The sequence below is a fragment of the Parus major genome, chromosome 1A, assembly GCF_001522545.3.
Source record: "Parus major isolate Abel chromosome 1A, Parus_major1.1, whole genome shotgun sequence".
In the NCBI taxonomy this organism is placed as follows: domain Eukaryota; kingdom Metazoa; phylum Chordata; class Aves; order Passeriformes; family Paridae; genus Parus; species Parus major.
Genome location: NC_031773.1, coordinates 8,002,676 through 8,018,548, shown reverse-complemented (window position 1 = coordinate 8,018,548; position 15,873 = coordinate 8,002,676). Strand labels below are relative to the sequence as shown.

Genomic DNA, 15,873 nt, shown 5'->3' with positions numbered 1-15,873 from the left:
CAGATATAGAAACTTGTGCCACTGGAAGGGCAGGTAAAGATGATTTCACTTGTATCTTAAATACAAAAAGGAAAACAAAAGCCAACAGTGTCTGAGGCAATTCAGATAAACACACTCCTGATTTCTCTCATTTGAGAAGATGAAACCAGGGGTCATGAGAATGACTCAGGCTAAAGGAGACTTACAAACTTACTGTGTCAATGAAAAAAAACAAACAAAAAACAACAACAACAAAAAAAAAGCCAACCAAAAAAACCCCTAACAATTTAGATTTTGTTGAGAAGAAGAAACTGCTAAAAAGAAGCTAAAACAAGAGTCCTCTTTCACTCCAGGGCCAAAACTATCACTGATTCAAGACTCTAAAAACAGAATGTTAAACCAAGGTTAGGTCTGTCCTCTCATGTCTGATCATCCTTTCTATAAATCCTTGTTAAAGTGTGTGTTAGTTTTATGGTACAGCAATAAAACAGCCAAATGTAGAAGTAAATGACCTCATGCGAGCTATCTCTGTGCAGATAGATTCCCTTGGCAGATAGCCAAGGATTGATTGACACACATCTTACGGAACTAGAGTTAATTAATATGTCTACCAATTCCCAAATGAATCTCAGGAAGCAGAGAATCTGTTTAATGCAGTAAGCAATGACATACTGTGTGTGGTCAAGAGACAATCACTAATTGCAAAGAATGCATTGTAATAAAGCATTAAAGAATATGAACAAACCCTTTCTGGTCTGCAGCTCCTTTATCCCTTCAAAACCCCATTCTTAGAACATTTTAAAGACTTATGTTTCAAATATCAAAAGACATTTTCATAGGGAAAAATAGTTCCCAGACTATGAATTCAACACTTAAAGGGCTTGTTAATTTTTCTATGAGAAGAAATAGTCATCATTCATTCAACAATGATGTCTTTATTTTCAAGGAAATCTGCAAACCTGAATTGCAACAGCATAAGCTAACTTGAAAGAACTGGTTTTATGAAGATCACAGAAGCTACAAGTAACAAAATTATGGATTCCCTAGTAAAACATACCCATAAATGCTGAAAGCATATCACAAGTCTGACTGCTAAACTGAAACAGGCCATTGAGCAATACTTAGGTAAGCCAGACAGAAAATACAGTAAAGGAGATTAATTTATATTACATACTCAATAGAAAAATAAGAGATTGGCTGCTCTGGAGAGAAATACTATTGAAGGCCAGCACAGAGACATTCTAGCCAAATCTTCAGCCAGGAAAACCAGCCTAGTCCCATGGCTTCTTGTGAGTGATTCTGCTTTTTACCAGGGAAGATCATGCTTATCTATTTAGTTATGATGATCACTGACAAAATGGTCTACTGAGCTGTCAAAATGAGCTACTGCAAGAATTCTGCAATAGTAAGCAAAACTCAGCAAGAGATTAAAGAAATGGATGAAAAGAGAGTGATTTATTTTTCACAAAAAACTAAGGAAACAAAACCAAGGTGACATATGAAAAACTGTCAGTGTGTTAGGACAAATCTGAGAAGGGAGTTTTAAGGTGTGACACTGTTTTAACTCTGGGAGAAAGCTGAGGTGGTGTCAGACTGGGAGGAAACTAAAGACAGTGTTTGGACCAGAATAAATACAGTGGCTGAACTACCCCTCTTATGCCGGCTATTTGTCCCAATTATAAAAAAAAAGTGCTTTTTAAGTTCATGAGCCATGTAGAATTGGCTTACTTGTACCTACTTAAGCCCCTGGGGGAAGAGATGCTGTGCAGGGAAGAAAAGTTAGAGATTCTGCTGTGATTTATCAATCAGCACGTCAGCACCTGATTCAGGAGCAGGTCTTACCAGATCTGCTTCCCAAGCCACAGAAACTAGTGAGAATGCATTTTGGCAGGAAGAGATCATGGCTAAACACCAATAAAGAATAAAAAGATGAAAAAGAAAAATCTTGTTTTAAGACAGTTTACCTCAGGATGGCTTCCAACTTCAATATAGGTGCAGACTGGATGAAAAGCCCCTGTTCCACAGGCATACAGGTGGGTTTGGTTGTAAGCCTTAAGCACCTTGATGAAATTAGCACACTCTCTCTGCAAAGAAAAGGAGAAAACAAAAAAAATATTCATAGAGTTAATTCAGTGATTTTGACTAATGTGAGCTCTTCTGTGTTAGAGATAAATGGGTGAATGAACAGATTTGTAAAGTGTGATCATTTCATGCTGTTCATAATTGTTTACTGCTAAGCATTTAATAAATAGCCTGATTTAATTTCTCATTTAAATATCTTTGGTTGCTATTTAAGAAAGCATCCAACCCTGAAGAAAAGATTGCAAAAAAAAACCCCCTTATTTTTGTTTCAGACACACTTCATCTTTGTAATTTATGCTATTGCTGTGTTTGTAGGACAAAACCCATTTATAGAAATGTGTCAGAATGAAATAATGAAGAAAAATGGACCAACTGTTTGCTTGTATTCAATTAAGTAACAATTAGAAGAAAAATGGGCCAGATGGAAGGAGTTGATGAAAACCAAATCATTGATATAGCATTTTTAACGATCATATGAGTGCTGCCTCACCCCCAGTGCCTGTGTCTACAGGCCAGTCTTACACATATGAATACATATGTTAAACTTCCATACAATCATTGACAGCCCCTAGAATACAAGCTTTGTAAGACTTGGACTTTATGTTTTCTTCCTATGCGAATTATCCATCATGAGTTATTTTAGTTCTCAGCAAATAAAAATTTAATAGCAACACTAACAGTCCCTAGTACAAACATTATCTGTTATCTGTTAACAAAACTGTCATTATTAATGCCTGGTGTTATTAAAATGGATAGTCAAGTCAACAACTTTTTCCATTTGTTTAATATTTTTATTTCAATCAGATCTAACATAGAAAAGAAATATGTCAATGCCTGCGAGTTGGTCTACAGACACAACTGAAAAAAATGGATTTCAAACAGAAGGAAAATGAGAACAAGGAAATTAAGTATTTCCAGTAAAGTCTGTGTTTATGATGAGGAAAGTTTTTCTCTGCAAGTTTGATGACTTTTTTGGTACAGTGCTCAACTCTACCTTTCCAAGTAGACCAGCACCCCTGGAAACACCACCTGAGCTACTGCACCCACAGAAATCTCCTCGACTGGCATCCTCCCTCTCTGTAACTTGCTTGCTAATTAAACCAGATACTCCCAAACACAAAATAAAGGCTCTGCCAGGAAAATGCATGTGCAGTTTGAGGTATGCCTTAGGCCACCGCAGGGAAAAGCAATGAACTTACACAGATGAAACACTGATTCCCTGCCTCACACAAAGGACTGCACTGGAATGACATTGCTCTTACATTTATTGTATATTTGCATAACAGATAATTGCAATGCATTAAAAAGAGCACCCAGAGAAAAGCATCCGGAATCTTACTGCATCCCTGACTTACTGCTGTTAGCTTATCTTTTCAACAGAGATGGAAGAGAAAACATAGACACAGTTAAGGTAATCCAACAGGAAATTGAAAGAAGTAGAGATGGATGTTACTCTTAATTCTTTCCATTATGAGCTTTCTTAATAGAAACACACACTATTTTTTGTCCATTCTTATTCTTCCCACACACAAGTATAAGCATGAGCATCTATTTATTATATTTATGTTTATCCACAGACTGCTTTCCACCGTCATATGGAAGAGTACTAAGCAAATACTGGGCATAAATAATGAAAAAATATGTTTCTATATTTTTATTAATGCTGTTTGTTCTTTGTTGCTTTAAGTAAAAGAAATATGGAAAACCCATGAAAGTCTATTAAAAATTCAATGCCTACAAAAGTAAAATGGAAAAATACCCCAAATTCCTGTAACATTAACAAAATTGAAATATATCCTCTTAAATTCTGACATTCTATGTTTCAGATGAAGCATCTGACTTTGACTCCACATAATTTAAAACTGAGCAATGATGTGTGAGCATTATTAAATTAAAGTTTCTCACTTAAGAGTTGTATCTGGCCTGATATAAACACAACACTGTTTTACTGCTACAGTGCTTTGCTTGTCAGGTTTAATGTATCATAATTTTAAAAAATGTCTTTATGGTCTACTACTACCCTCTACTAAAGCTTTTTAAATTACCTACCCAAAGAACATGAAGTGTTAGAGACTGGTGGCCACATATAAAATGCTGTGAGTAGATGGGCTGGACCAACATCCAGTGTGAAAAAATTGTGCTGATTTCAGAGGAATTATTCCGATTTACAGCAACACACCACCTGTGACTGTATATGCACTCAGAATCACACAGTCACAGAATATTCTGAGTTGGAAGGGACCCACAAGGATCATCAAATCCAGCTCCTCAGTGAATGGCCCACATGGGGACAGAACATACAGCCTTGGTGTTATTAACACCATTCTCCAACCCACTGAGACCGTTCAGCTGCTTATCTGTAACATACAGCAAGAAGGTATTAGATAGCTAATGCTTTAAAGATGGGATGGAAAAACCCTACTTAGATTAGGGGCAGGAGTCTTCTTTGATTTCTGTGGGTGAAATTAAGAAAAGTTCTATCACCACCTTCACTGGATTATTCCAGATCAGCCTGCGGGAGAAGGTGGATTAACCCTATCATAGCCATGTTTGATCATCCAGTGTTCAGGATTGATAATAGTGTAAATGTTAGTCAAGTGACTTCAAATTTACAATGTATTTCCAAAAGCAGATTTAGCTTATTCATCCCTTTTTTTGAGCTCTCCTAATTACTTGTACAGGGTATTTTTTACCTTAGATGTCTGAGAAATACACAACCTAGTTAAACAATGGGGAAGGTAAATACCTACAGCAATAAACATTTGACTGTGATGAATAAATTTATATAACATTTAAGATTCCTAGTCCAGTTCAGACTGCTCTTACAGCTCCCCTCTGTTTTATAGCTGCATAAAGGAACCATTAAGGACTATTCAGTAAATTCTCATACACCTCTCTACCAGATTAGGTTTCTTTATATATTTTACATGGTAGTAAAAAAATAAATAAAGAGGGGTATTAAACTACAATAAATGACATCAAAGTAAAGTTACAGTTCTGATTTAAGCCCTTGTCAACTCAGGAAGTTCAAAGTGAAGTTTCTGCCCTGACTGGGAGACGGTGCTATTCTCCCTGGAACAATAGCAACAGGCACATTGATTTCCATCTCAGACTCCTTCCTTTGTCCAATTGTGCTCAAGCACAGCTGCACAGGTACACCATTATGTGTGGAAATGTTGTATCTGATCCTTTGATATTTGGAGCTTAGCAAGAGTTTGCTTTGGTGAATACTAGGTTTTCCTGGTTTATGTGACTCTGGGACCAAAAAGCTTCCCACTAACCTGTAATAAACCAACTTTAACAGCTTTGAATGATTTGCAAAGACTCTAAATTGCAGCACATGGGTATGACAAAGAAATATCAGGGAAAATGTGTGTGCACAGAATGCAATTTGTATCTGCCACTATGTGAGACCTGGGTGACTGACTCCCATTCCCGTTTGTTTCCCCACTCCTGCCCCCACAGAACAACTGCTTCAGTGGCATCCAGGCGCCGTGGGTTGTGAAACCTGGCAGGCAGCTCTGCTGGTCCCGACACTGGTGGCTACATCAACACGACTACAAAGCAGCTCCCCAGCCCCCTTGGCTGGAGGCCTGGAATGACTTGGGTGTCTCCAGCTGGGTTTGTCCCACTTGGCATCAGTGTCTCCCCCTGCCAGACCCCAGGCCGGCGCTATATTGTTGGTGTGGAGGTCTGTGCCAGCAGGACGGGGCACTTCACTGCATGACTGCAGAGTGTAAGGCACTGGAAGGGGGGCAAAGAAAACAAAAGACATGTAGTATCTCAGAAAATACAGCAGGCAGGAGAAAGCACCCACCAGAGGAAGAGGAGGTAACCCAGAGGCAGAAGCCATAAGGAACAAATTCTCAGGGATTCAACACTGCCTGCATGTGAGTTCAGCCACCCAATGCTACTGTATCGACTTTTATTTTCTCTGAGAAAGGGATGTTGTTCAAAGGGAATATATTGTGGACATATCCATACCTTTGGATATTGTTCTTTGTCAAGTAAAACAGATGAAGAAAGAAAATTAGACTTAAAAAAATTATTTTCCATGTGGAAATAAGTTTCGTTCAAACTTGAGAGCAGGGTGTTGTGGGAGTTTAAATACTTTTAGCCTAATAACGTGAATGAAAATGAATGCAAGGTTTGAAATGTTCTCTGTAGGCAGGAAAGTATTATTTGGATGGTTATGAAAATAAATGTTAAAGAAGAGGAGCACTGGGATCATCACAGTGAATCATAAATTATTGCTCCTAATAATCTTGTTCATTATAGTGAATAGCTTAATATTAAGAAACTTTTCAGACTATATGAAGCTAAACACAGGTTTATGCCCTAAAGCTTGAGTTTATATATACATACATAGAGCTACACACATGGCATAGAATGATTGAAGTAGATATTCAAAGGGAAAATTAAGTACATCATGTGGGAGTTACTGCAGTCCTCAGATATTCCTATTCATTTATCTACCTACCCCTGGAGAGGATTAATCTTCATTCATATTTCAATAAATGCTCTAAGGTTTCCATAAGAGCTGTAGGTTCTGCCTTTGGCCTTGTACAGAAGTGCTTCTATCTTAAATTCCAAGAAACTAAATCCCTACATGACATCTAAGACCTTCTAGCACAGCCTGCATGATCTTCCTCTCTCTTTTCTGACACAGAGAACTTTAGATAGCTCCTCTTATATATATTATACTCTTTTATATATATATATATATGACTGCTGGATCTGTGTCTGCAAACAATTGTGATGGCATGATTGCCAACAACCTACAAAGTATGGCCAAAGAAATGGTGACATGCAGTAGCTGAAGCAGGCACCACAAACCTCAGGCACAATCCAGTTTGTTTCCTTGTTTGAAGGAATGTGGACCACAACCAAAAGTCCAAGCAGCTCCTACAGGCTTTCCTGGGGTTAATTTGGTGCATAAGTGCACCAGGGCATCCAGCTGAAGCCACTGTACCTTGCCTCTGGGAGTTACAGGTACATTTGGCCACCCAAGGGAACATGCCCCAGAAGTTCACTGGGTACTTCTGAGTGAGAAAAGGGACTGAGCTTCAGGTATCACAAACATGTTTACACTTCCTCTAGACCAGACTGAGGAAGTTGTGGGGTTCAGATCCTCAGTTCCATGCTGATGATTTACTGAAATGAAAGTGGATAAAAGAGTTTGCATCATACTATGGTAATGCAGCCACAGCACCAACTCAGCTGCAAATTCTCCTGTGCTAAAGTCCTACTTGCAAAACAAGTTAAGAAATTACTAGACTGTCACATTCACAGTGTGAATTAAAGTCAAAGAGGTCCAATGTGTCTGGACAGGTACCTTAACTCAAAATTTTAATTCCAAATACTGTACCAGCTATAAGGTCAGAGGGCCTGTCTTGAAGAGGAGATAAAGTGTTAATTAGATTTTCCAGAAGGGCACCCACCATATGAAGATCAATGTATCTGACTTACAAACTAAACACACAGATTTATTTTTTAAGAGTTTTCTAATATTTATATGTCAAGTTGATAGAAGGGCTTATGCAGAGAGAGATTAGCCTGAAAAAATAAATTACAAAGAAAATGTCTGCAACCAAAAGAATAAGAGCCAAATGCAGAAAGATTGAAAAACAAACAGTAAAGATATGTAACACTGATTAGGCTGTGTTATGCAGACTTTTCCCGGACAGTTACAAAAATAAAGTCCATCCATCTGTCAAAACATCTGCTCCATGTATGAAAATTAAAACAGAATTTAGGTGGGTTTTATGAGTTTCCAGTAATTATCTCTCCTCCAGAAGCCTGGAAGTTACGTCCTTCGATCTGGATTACTAATGCAGCAAAGAGTTTTTAATGACATCCTTTTAAGTTGAAGGATAAGTCCCTGTGACTAACTAAAATCCAGATTTTTCTCCTTATTTTAAGAAAGTGGTTTCATTTTTTTTAAGCCAACGGTGATGTCCATACTGCTTCTCAGATATTGCAGCAAATGCAAATGGCCAGATTATGTAGAGCAATAAGTAGAAGGCTAAATGATCCTTTACAGCATCATTAGCTTCAATAGTTTTCTGCTGATTTAATCCAGATAAGCATCAGACCCAGTAACACATTCTTCCTTTATATCAGTCTTCCTACATAGCCAAGTGATTAAAATAGCCTAAGATTTTGTCTGAACTGGATGGACAAGAGGATTTAGAACTATCATCTAACAGCTGGACAAGCAAAATAAAAATGTATTTTGTGTCTTAAAATGGATGGACAGCTTTCATATAAAGTCCTATACATGAGGTTAATTATTATGTTTACTTTTTTTTCCCTTCTTATGTCCCATTAGTTGAATTTTCAAGTGATGAGGTCAGGGATATCCACAGAGAATAAGAAATCCCCAATATTACTGCTGTCATTCAAATTTATCACACTGCTGAAAGATGTTCTGGACTTATAAGGGAGCTTTTTAATTTCTCTCTTTTGCTAGTGGGCTACTGCCAGCTGCCACCAGTTCAGTCAGTACTGGCAGATATCTTTTTCCAGCATGGAGCAACATTATTTCAAGGAAAATATTTCTGAAGTGTTAGTGCAATAAATATATGTGTGATTGCCATGTACACAGATGATGGATTGTCAGCTAGACCAAGCAAAGACTTCAACATGTCAGTAAGCATGGGCAAGGAAGCCTCTTCAGGGTGAGCTCTGCATCATGAGTGCTTTCACAGCTCCTGCTGTTTGGTTGCAAAGTTTTGTAAAATGCAGCAACATTATTTAAAAATGATTGCTGTGTCCCTCTCTTTATTACAGTAACATTTGGAAAAGTACTGGTCCAAATGTACAGTCAGCTTAAGCAGGCCCAGAATAAGCAGTGAGCAAAGACAATTATTTAGGTCCTGTTAAAATGAAATGGTCTTTTAAAATTTTATTTTATTGGAGTAAGCTGTTTGGCAGCAGTGCTGCAAAGCTATTGTGTTAATGTTGGCTGGAACAGGAAAGTCCCCAAGTACTGGGATCTGTGTGCAGGCCCTAATGGGTGGGGAAATCCTGCCTGGCACCTGTACTCCACCAAATAACCTTCCAGCTGAACCTGTATAGGCAGGTGCATGATTTTAGAGTGGGGGAGGCAGCTGGCATAAAAACATTTGCAAACTGTGATTTATGACTGTGTACCCCTTGCAACTGGGATCAATACCATCATCCACATCCCCATTATGTCATTATTGTTCCTTGCAATTAGCAGGATCAATGTTTTATAGTCTTACTCTGAAAAAACTGGTCTGCAGTGCTGAGTAAAGCAAGTTGAGCAGTTGAAGTATTGGGATCTGTGTTATAGAGAGGGGGTCCCCATTAACTTACTTCTTGGTAGTTACGCTCCCCATTTTTCAAAGCCTTATGAGCAGCACACATTTCATCACACACACACAAATCCAATACAAACCAAGATTACACCTAGCTTTTCAAAGATGACGGATCCCCAGAATCAGTGGCCCTTATGCAGGGCTGTGATTTACAGGTACTGTGATTTGGGGGATCTGACTCCTTTGGAGATGTCATAAATTACTCTCTTAGGCACAGTGACCACTGCCAGCATTGCAAAGGAACCATTGATTAGTTTCATACCTCAGTTTTTCTCTGCTGACAAGATATGCCCTGAGAAACTTCAGACTGATGAGGGTTGATAAGACATTTTTGGTTGCATAGTACAGATTACTGTGCTTCCAGTTATCTTTCCAATTAAGTTATGCCTGTTATCTGTCTGATTTTTTGATATGACAAGAGTTCTCAAGAATATTTAAAGTGTATAATTTACTCAAGTTGCAGGATGTCTGCATGAATTTAAACCATTAAAGCATCAAGACAAGAAAAGAGAAGCAAAGAAAACAGATGATTTAAAAAAGCCAGCAAAAAAAAAAAAGAAAAAAAAAGGCAGATATATCCTGATTCCTTCAAGCCACAAAGCTGCAAGCCATATTAGCAAACAGTTGTACTGTCAGCACACTTGCACAGCAGATGGAAAGCTTCTCTGGTTCTGCCTTGTGTTAGTGAGGCTAAAACAAAAAATGTCTTCCTGCCTCTCTACCTGCAAATCTGGGTCACTGCTGGTATTTGGTCATTTGGCCCAGGGTCTGCCACTAAGGCTAAGCATGGAGGTAGCTGAGCTGGATGGGATATTCCCTAGGGTCCATCCTGAAAACCATCTTAATCCAGAAGCCATTAAAAGAAGACATTAGAAGCCATGCTTTGTAGATGCCTCGATGCATCAGACCTCTAAACCTTTGTCATTAGCACTAACCATTTGACCTAGTGATCTTTGGAAGTAAAATTTCTACAACTTTTTCTGCATTCAGTATCTTCAAATTACAAGACATGTTTCAAGTCCTGAAATTTTCATTCAGAAAATGCATATAATAATTTTTCCAGACCTGTGAACAACTAGAGGGATGCCAAGAAAAGGCATCAGCACAAAATACCTGACTTAATGCCTCTGTCATATTTTTTTATATCTGGTTAATGTACAGTTAACAAGACAAACCAAAGTCTTCTGTGGATCCAGTCTAGCAAACAAGTGGGTTTTTGGGTTTTGCAGGCATAGGATGACTGTTATACATTAAACCTTTCCATGAGTTCTAGCAAGCTTCTTTTATTTTGAATAGTTATGTTTTTCAGCAGTATGCATTTCCTACACTACAGAATAAATTTATTTAAGGAACAGAAGAGTATTTTCAAAATAATTCAAAATTTTGGGAAGCTTTGAGGTCAAGCAGAAGCTGGTTCTTTCTGACCATAACTTTTAAAAATCTCTTTTGTTCTACAGAGTAAACTTGCCCCACAATATGAGTGCAGCTTTATGAGCAAAGAGACCTAACACTAATGTTAGGTTTCAGCTCAGGCAGTCTCACCAAGCCCATGAGCAATTTAAGTTGCAACCACAGTTTAGATCTAAGGAGTCTCTCTCATCTCTCTCTTCCATCTGGGTGGAGTAATCACCTGTCTCCTGGAGAAATCAGATTACACCCCACCTTTCCGAGTTGGATCAACACCTGCTAATTGGGTGGAGTATTTCAGACAAATGGGCTGCCAAGCCTGTTACAGGCACATAAGATATTGAGGCTCCAAATCAGCCAGCTTGCCTTTTCTCAGCACAGTACATATTCTCTAATGACTTCCAGTCACAGCCACCTCAGCTAAGTGCACTCCAAACTTGCGTGTTGAAAGTGAAGGTAAAGCCATGAAGTGTTGAAATGAAGCAAAAGACTGTGGCATCTCCAAGGGGCAGCTGCTTAGCAGTGTGTATGAGTGTAAATAAATACAGTGTGTATGAGTGTAAATAAATAGTGTGTATGACTGTAAATAAATACAGGGTGTAAGCTACTCCAGGAGGTCACACGTGTCTTGCTGTGGGAAGCTGGAAATTTCTGTGGGGATATTAAACTGCTTTGGCACCACAGAGAGATGCTGAACTAGAGAAACATTAAGTGACAGAAGCTTAAAATTCCCACTCAGTAAAAATCTGGCACCCAAGTGATATTACTGAAATGTGAATTTGTTGAATGGTTTTGGGAGGTTTTTTGCTATTTTTCTGTCGGTTGGATTTTTTTTTTTCTGTCTACATGTATATTTATTATACATAAACAGTAGCCTAAAGTTTTTGGAAAATGTTAATCCAAAATGAATTACCTATGGGAATAAGAGATGAATAGATTATTTAAATGACAGAGATTCTGCTATTCTGTCAGAAGAATAAACAACAACAACAACAAAAAAAAATAGAGAAAAAGTAGCATTTTATTTCCTAGATTATTTTAAGAACTTTCCCTTTAATTTTCTGAGTTACTATGAAAGAAGAGAAGACAATATTTTAACTTGTGTGCAGCAAGGAGAAATTTAGTAGACCTATTTTTGGTATATGTAAGCAAGAGAACTACAGAAAAAAATTAGTTGTGAATTAAATTAATAGTTATGTAGTAACCACATCTTGAGTATAGAGGAACTGTAATACATGATCCTTCAGAGCAGATTTAATTTTAAAATTCACTTTTATTAAAACAATAGATAATCACAAAGAAAACAGACACAATATGAAGCAAAGTGGGGTGGGGGGTGGAATTCACTGGCACCAAAGAAAAGGCTTTTTCTTTAACTTCATGAGTTTCAGACTGAAGCCCTGAAACAAAGCAGGGACTAAACAGATCTATCATTTCTACCAGTCATCCAGTTAATGTGTTTTTCTGGAAAGAAATGTATGAAGAATAAATTTACTCTGTCCATCTTGGGGTGCAGTAAATCATAACATGGAATTACCCAACAACATTTTGAAATAGCAATAGCTGGAAACTCAGCCATAAATAATTCTCAGACTTTGCCAAGGCCAAATGAGGGCTCATGAGGAACACATATTGATAGAAAATTAAACCACATAATTTTGGTAAGATTTTTTTCCTTTAATTCTCCTTTACTTCCCCTTTTCTAACTCTTTGTATTTCAAAAGCAACAAAGAAAATATTTCGACAAGACTGCATTAAATCTGCTGAATATTAAATTTCCTTCAGAAGCGAATTTCTATAGTCACACCTATAACAGAAAAATGAACCCAAAACTGGAAAATTAGCTTTCTCCTTGATCTATATCAATTTGTTTCCCATACTGAAAGACTTAAATGACTTCCCATGATACATAAATGGGTAAAATATGAAAATATGAACAACTGCCAACTTAATTCTTCCTCTGTGTAAGGACACAAGTTATTATCTTACAGTAACTGATTTTCCTTGGTCAGTTCATAGGAAGAAATATATGCAAATGCCTAAATGAACACAAGCTGCAGGATCAACATCTGAAATATGCCATAAATAAGGCTTTATGCTGGTGTGTTGTGGGGGTCCAACCAAGAACTGGAGCTGACACAACCTGGGGGGACAGGAACAGTTTGAGAGCTCCACAGGACTTTGAAAGATTCCAATGGCCTTAACTCCTTTTTTACCAAGTCCAGTCCTCCTGAGTGAAGTGGTTGTAGGTTTTGTGAGTTTTTTCCCTCCATGCCTTTCTCTTTTGTTTGTAGTCTATGCACAGCAGTTTTCTGAAGCAGCAGTATTACAGCTGCACAGTGCTTACAAACGTCTCATTCTCTCATCTCCCAAATGGTAAGGAATGCTTTGGTGGAAAATTGTGTCCACATTGAAGTACACAGAGGAGAAGAAGGGGTGAGCAGCCCTTAAGCTAAAAAACCCAGCACACTAACTGGGGCAGTTGATAAAGTAAGAAGGAATATGCTCTGGCACTATTTATCTTACACAAAAAATGACACAAAAACCACTTTCTTTTCTTGTAGTAGGTCATACTGAAAGTGAATTCTGTCCCCAAACTCATTTGAGACCTGTTGTTTTGGATTTTTACTTGTTTTCCCCTTCTTCCCAGGAGACATTCACCCTTCTCTTTTCCCCAGGCTGGATGGGCATCCTGAGTTTTTAGGCTTTGTTAAAGAATTTTACTGCTGTGCTGAGACAGAAAGCCAGAAAGGAAAAAGGGATGACAATGAAGGTTGGTGGCAGAAAAGCTGGAAATTTGGCTGTAGGTGTCTTCCATAGGAAGAACCCTGACAGAAAGGACTGAACTTGTCTTTGGCACACCCAAAGGGCCAGAGGTAATTTGCCTGGAAAAACTGTGCCTGTCAGATGAATTTAGAAACATGCTTTCTAGATCCAGCCAGCATTGTATATTTAATTTTCAGATTCCCTCTTCAGATCTTTGTTTACAATAACAGATGAAAAGAATTACTTTTACTTTCTGCCTCTATGTTCTTCTATTTTCCCTAAGGCAACAACAGTAATAAAATGAGTTAAAGGGACTCATGTTCAATTATTGCCAACTATGTTTTTTTCCAAATTATCACCAGATATGGCTGAGGAACACTTGTTGAGTCGCTTTTTATTTTCCGGGTTCTTTTCTTACTTTCCAAATTAAATCATTGCACACTGATGGATCCATAAGCCTACAGATCCACCCTGTGCTTTCCTATATTTTAGGGAGGGGATGGAAAACTTTAAAGGCATAAACTAAGATCACATATGAACATTTTGGCTTTAAATATTACTGTAACAAATGAGATGGTGAATTAAATTACAGTCATGTGATTCTACTTGCATGAAAAATAAATTGAATAATTAAATGCTAGCCACACTTGAATGCAAAGAAGCATGCACAGAATATGGCTATGTCATAAAATATGTGTAAAGAGCCTTGCTGCTTTGTCACTGGAAATAGGTTTCTGATCTAAAGTGATTCCAAATTGCTGTCAAGAGAACTATTAAGTATAAAATAGTTAAGCACAGTTGGAATCAGGTGAGAGATAATAACAAGGTAAAATTTAATTGCAATTAAATAGCCCAGGTAGATGCCTATCTCCTATAAATTATAATACAGTCGGTGCTTACCCACACACAAATGTGCTGGTACACTTCAGCTGTGTACACAAAAGTGTAACTCCTCCTGGACCTGTATGGAGTAACTGCATGTTCATGTGACAGAGCAGATGCAGAAACTTGCTGGTACCAAGTAAAAGTACTTGGTGCTCTTTGTATCTGTTTGCACATCAATGTGTATTTCTCACCAGAAACATCCAGGGAGAAGCTGATGTCTTACAGTGTGCCAAGTGTGTGTCTGTCATTGTGCAGCTTGTCCTATGTGACTTTGTTAAAGCACTATGGAAATTTTATACATTTATACATGTCAAGGCCAGAAGGGACTGTTTCAACAACTTAATTTGACCTGGAATCTTTAAAAGTCCCTAAATAAATTGGATAGTCAAATCACACCTGAAAATAACATCCTAAGGTGCCCTTCAGAAACACTTTTTTTAATGCTTTCAGGTCATAGAAACCTATTGTACCCTTTAATAAGAATTTCTCTGATTAATTGTGTAATTTGTGAACTACTGCTACAGTGCAAATCTGATGCAGAGGTGTATTGACTAAACAGACAAAGCAGCTAATATTTTCAAAGCAATGGCAAATTAACAGTTTAAGGACTAAATGAGGTTTCCAGTCAAGAACCTATCCTTGCCCTATGCCTACCTGCAAAACTAATTAGTATTTCTGGTAACTTCTGTAAATCACCAAGCTTTGCTTTGCTGGTTTATGATATCCCAGGAATGTCAGAATGGAACTGTAGACACTGTTTTTGTTTTTCTCTTTCTCTGTTAGCTACCTGTTATTTATCCCACATTTAATGCAGAGGTTGTCACGTGTATTTGTAGGGGCCTAGGCGACTGTTGTATTTTTAAATGAAATATTGAGGCTCACCAGTGAGGCATATGACTAGCAGCATGACTGTTCTGTGAGTTTATATAAAAGCTGAGAATTATTCTGTAGAGACTTCGTCTTCTTTGATCATTACCAAGGTCTGGCCAGGAATCATGAGAAATATTCACAGGACTAACAGAAACCAGAATAGATCAAATAAGACACTGAAGTCCAGAATAGCAAGAAATCCTCACAGAATTGCTCATTTAGTTGAATTACGTAAGCAAATATCCTATTTATTATTTATTGCCTTTAATTTTTCATGAACAATATTATTTTGGTGCTTGTGATACTCTATACTGAGGAAATGGAAATATATTGTAATACTAAGTACTTACAGGGGTCAGTAATTACGATTTTATTGGAAAAAATCTGTATTTTGATGAAAAGCATAGCAGTTAACCTTTTTCAAAGAAGTCCTACTCTAAATAGGTACTGCATAGCTGGGGGAAAGGTCTTTCAGCAACTCAGCTTACTCATATGGAAAAAAATCCAAAGCACACTTGAAAAGTTTTATCTACCTAAACAG

General features: G+C 37.7%; 1 protein-coding gene across 1 annotated transcript in view; it reads right to left on the bottom strand.

Annotated features, from left to right (window-relative positions):
- SEMA3A (semaphorin 3A) overlaps positions 1–15,873 on the bottom strand; it is a 160,354-nt gene that overhangs the window by 92,708 nt on the left and 51,773 nt on the right. Inside the window, exon 4 of the mRNA XM_033514484.1 lies at positions 1,944–2,063. Within this exon, the coding sequence (XP_033370375.1) occupies positions 1,944–2,063 (120 nt within the window). The remainder of the gene's footprint in view (positions 1–1,943; positions 2,064–15,873) is intronic.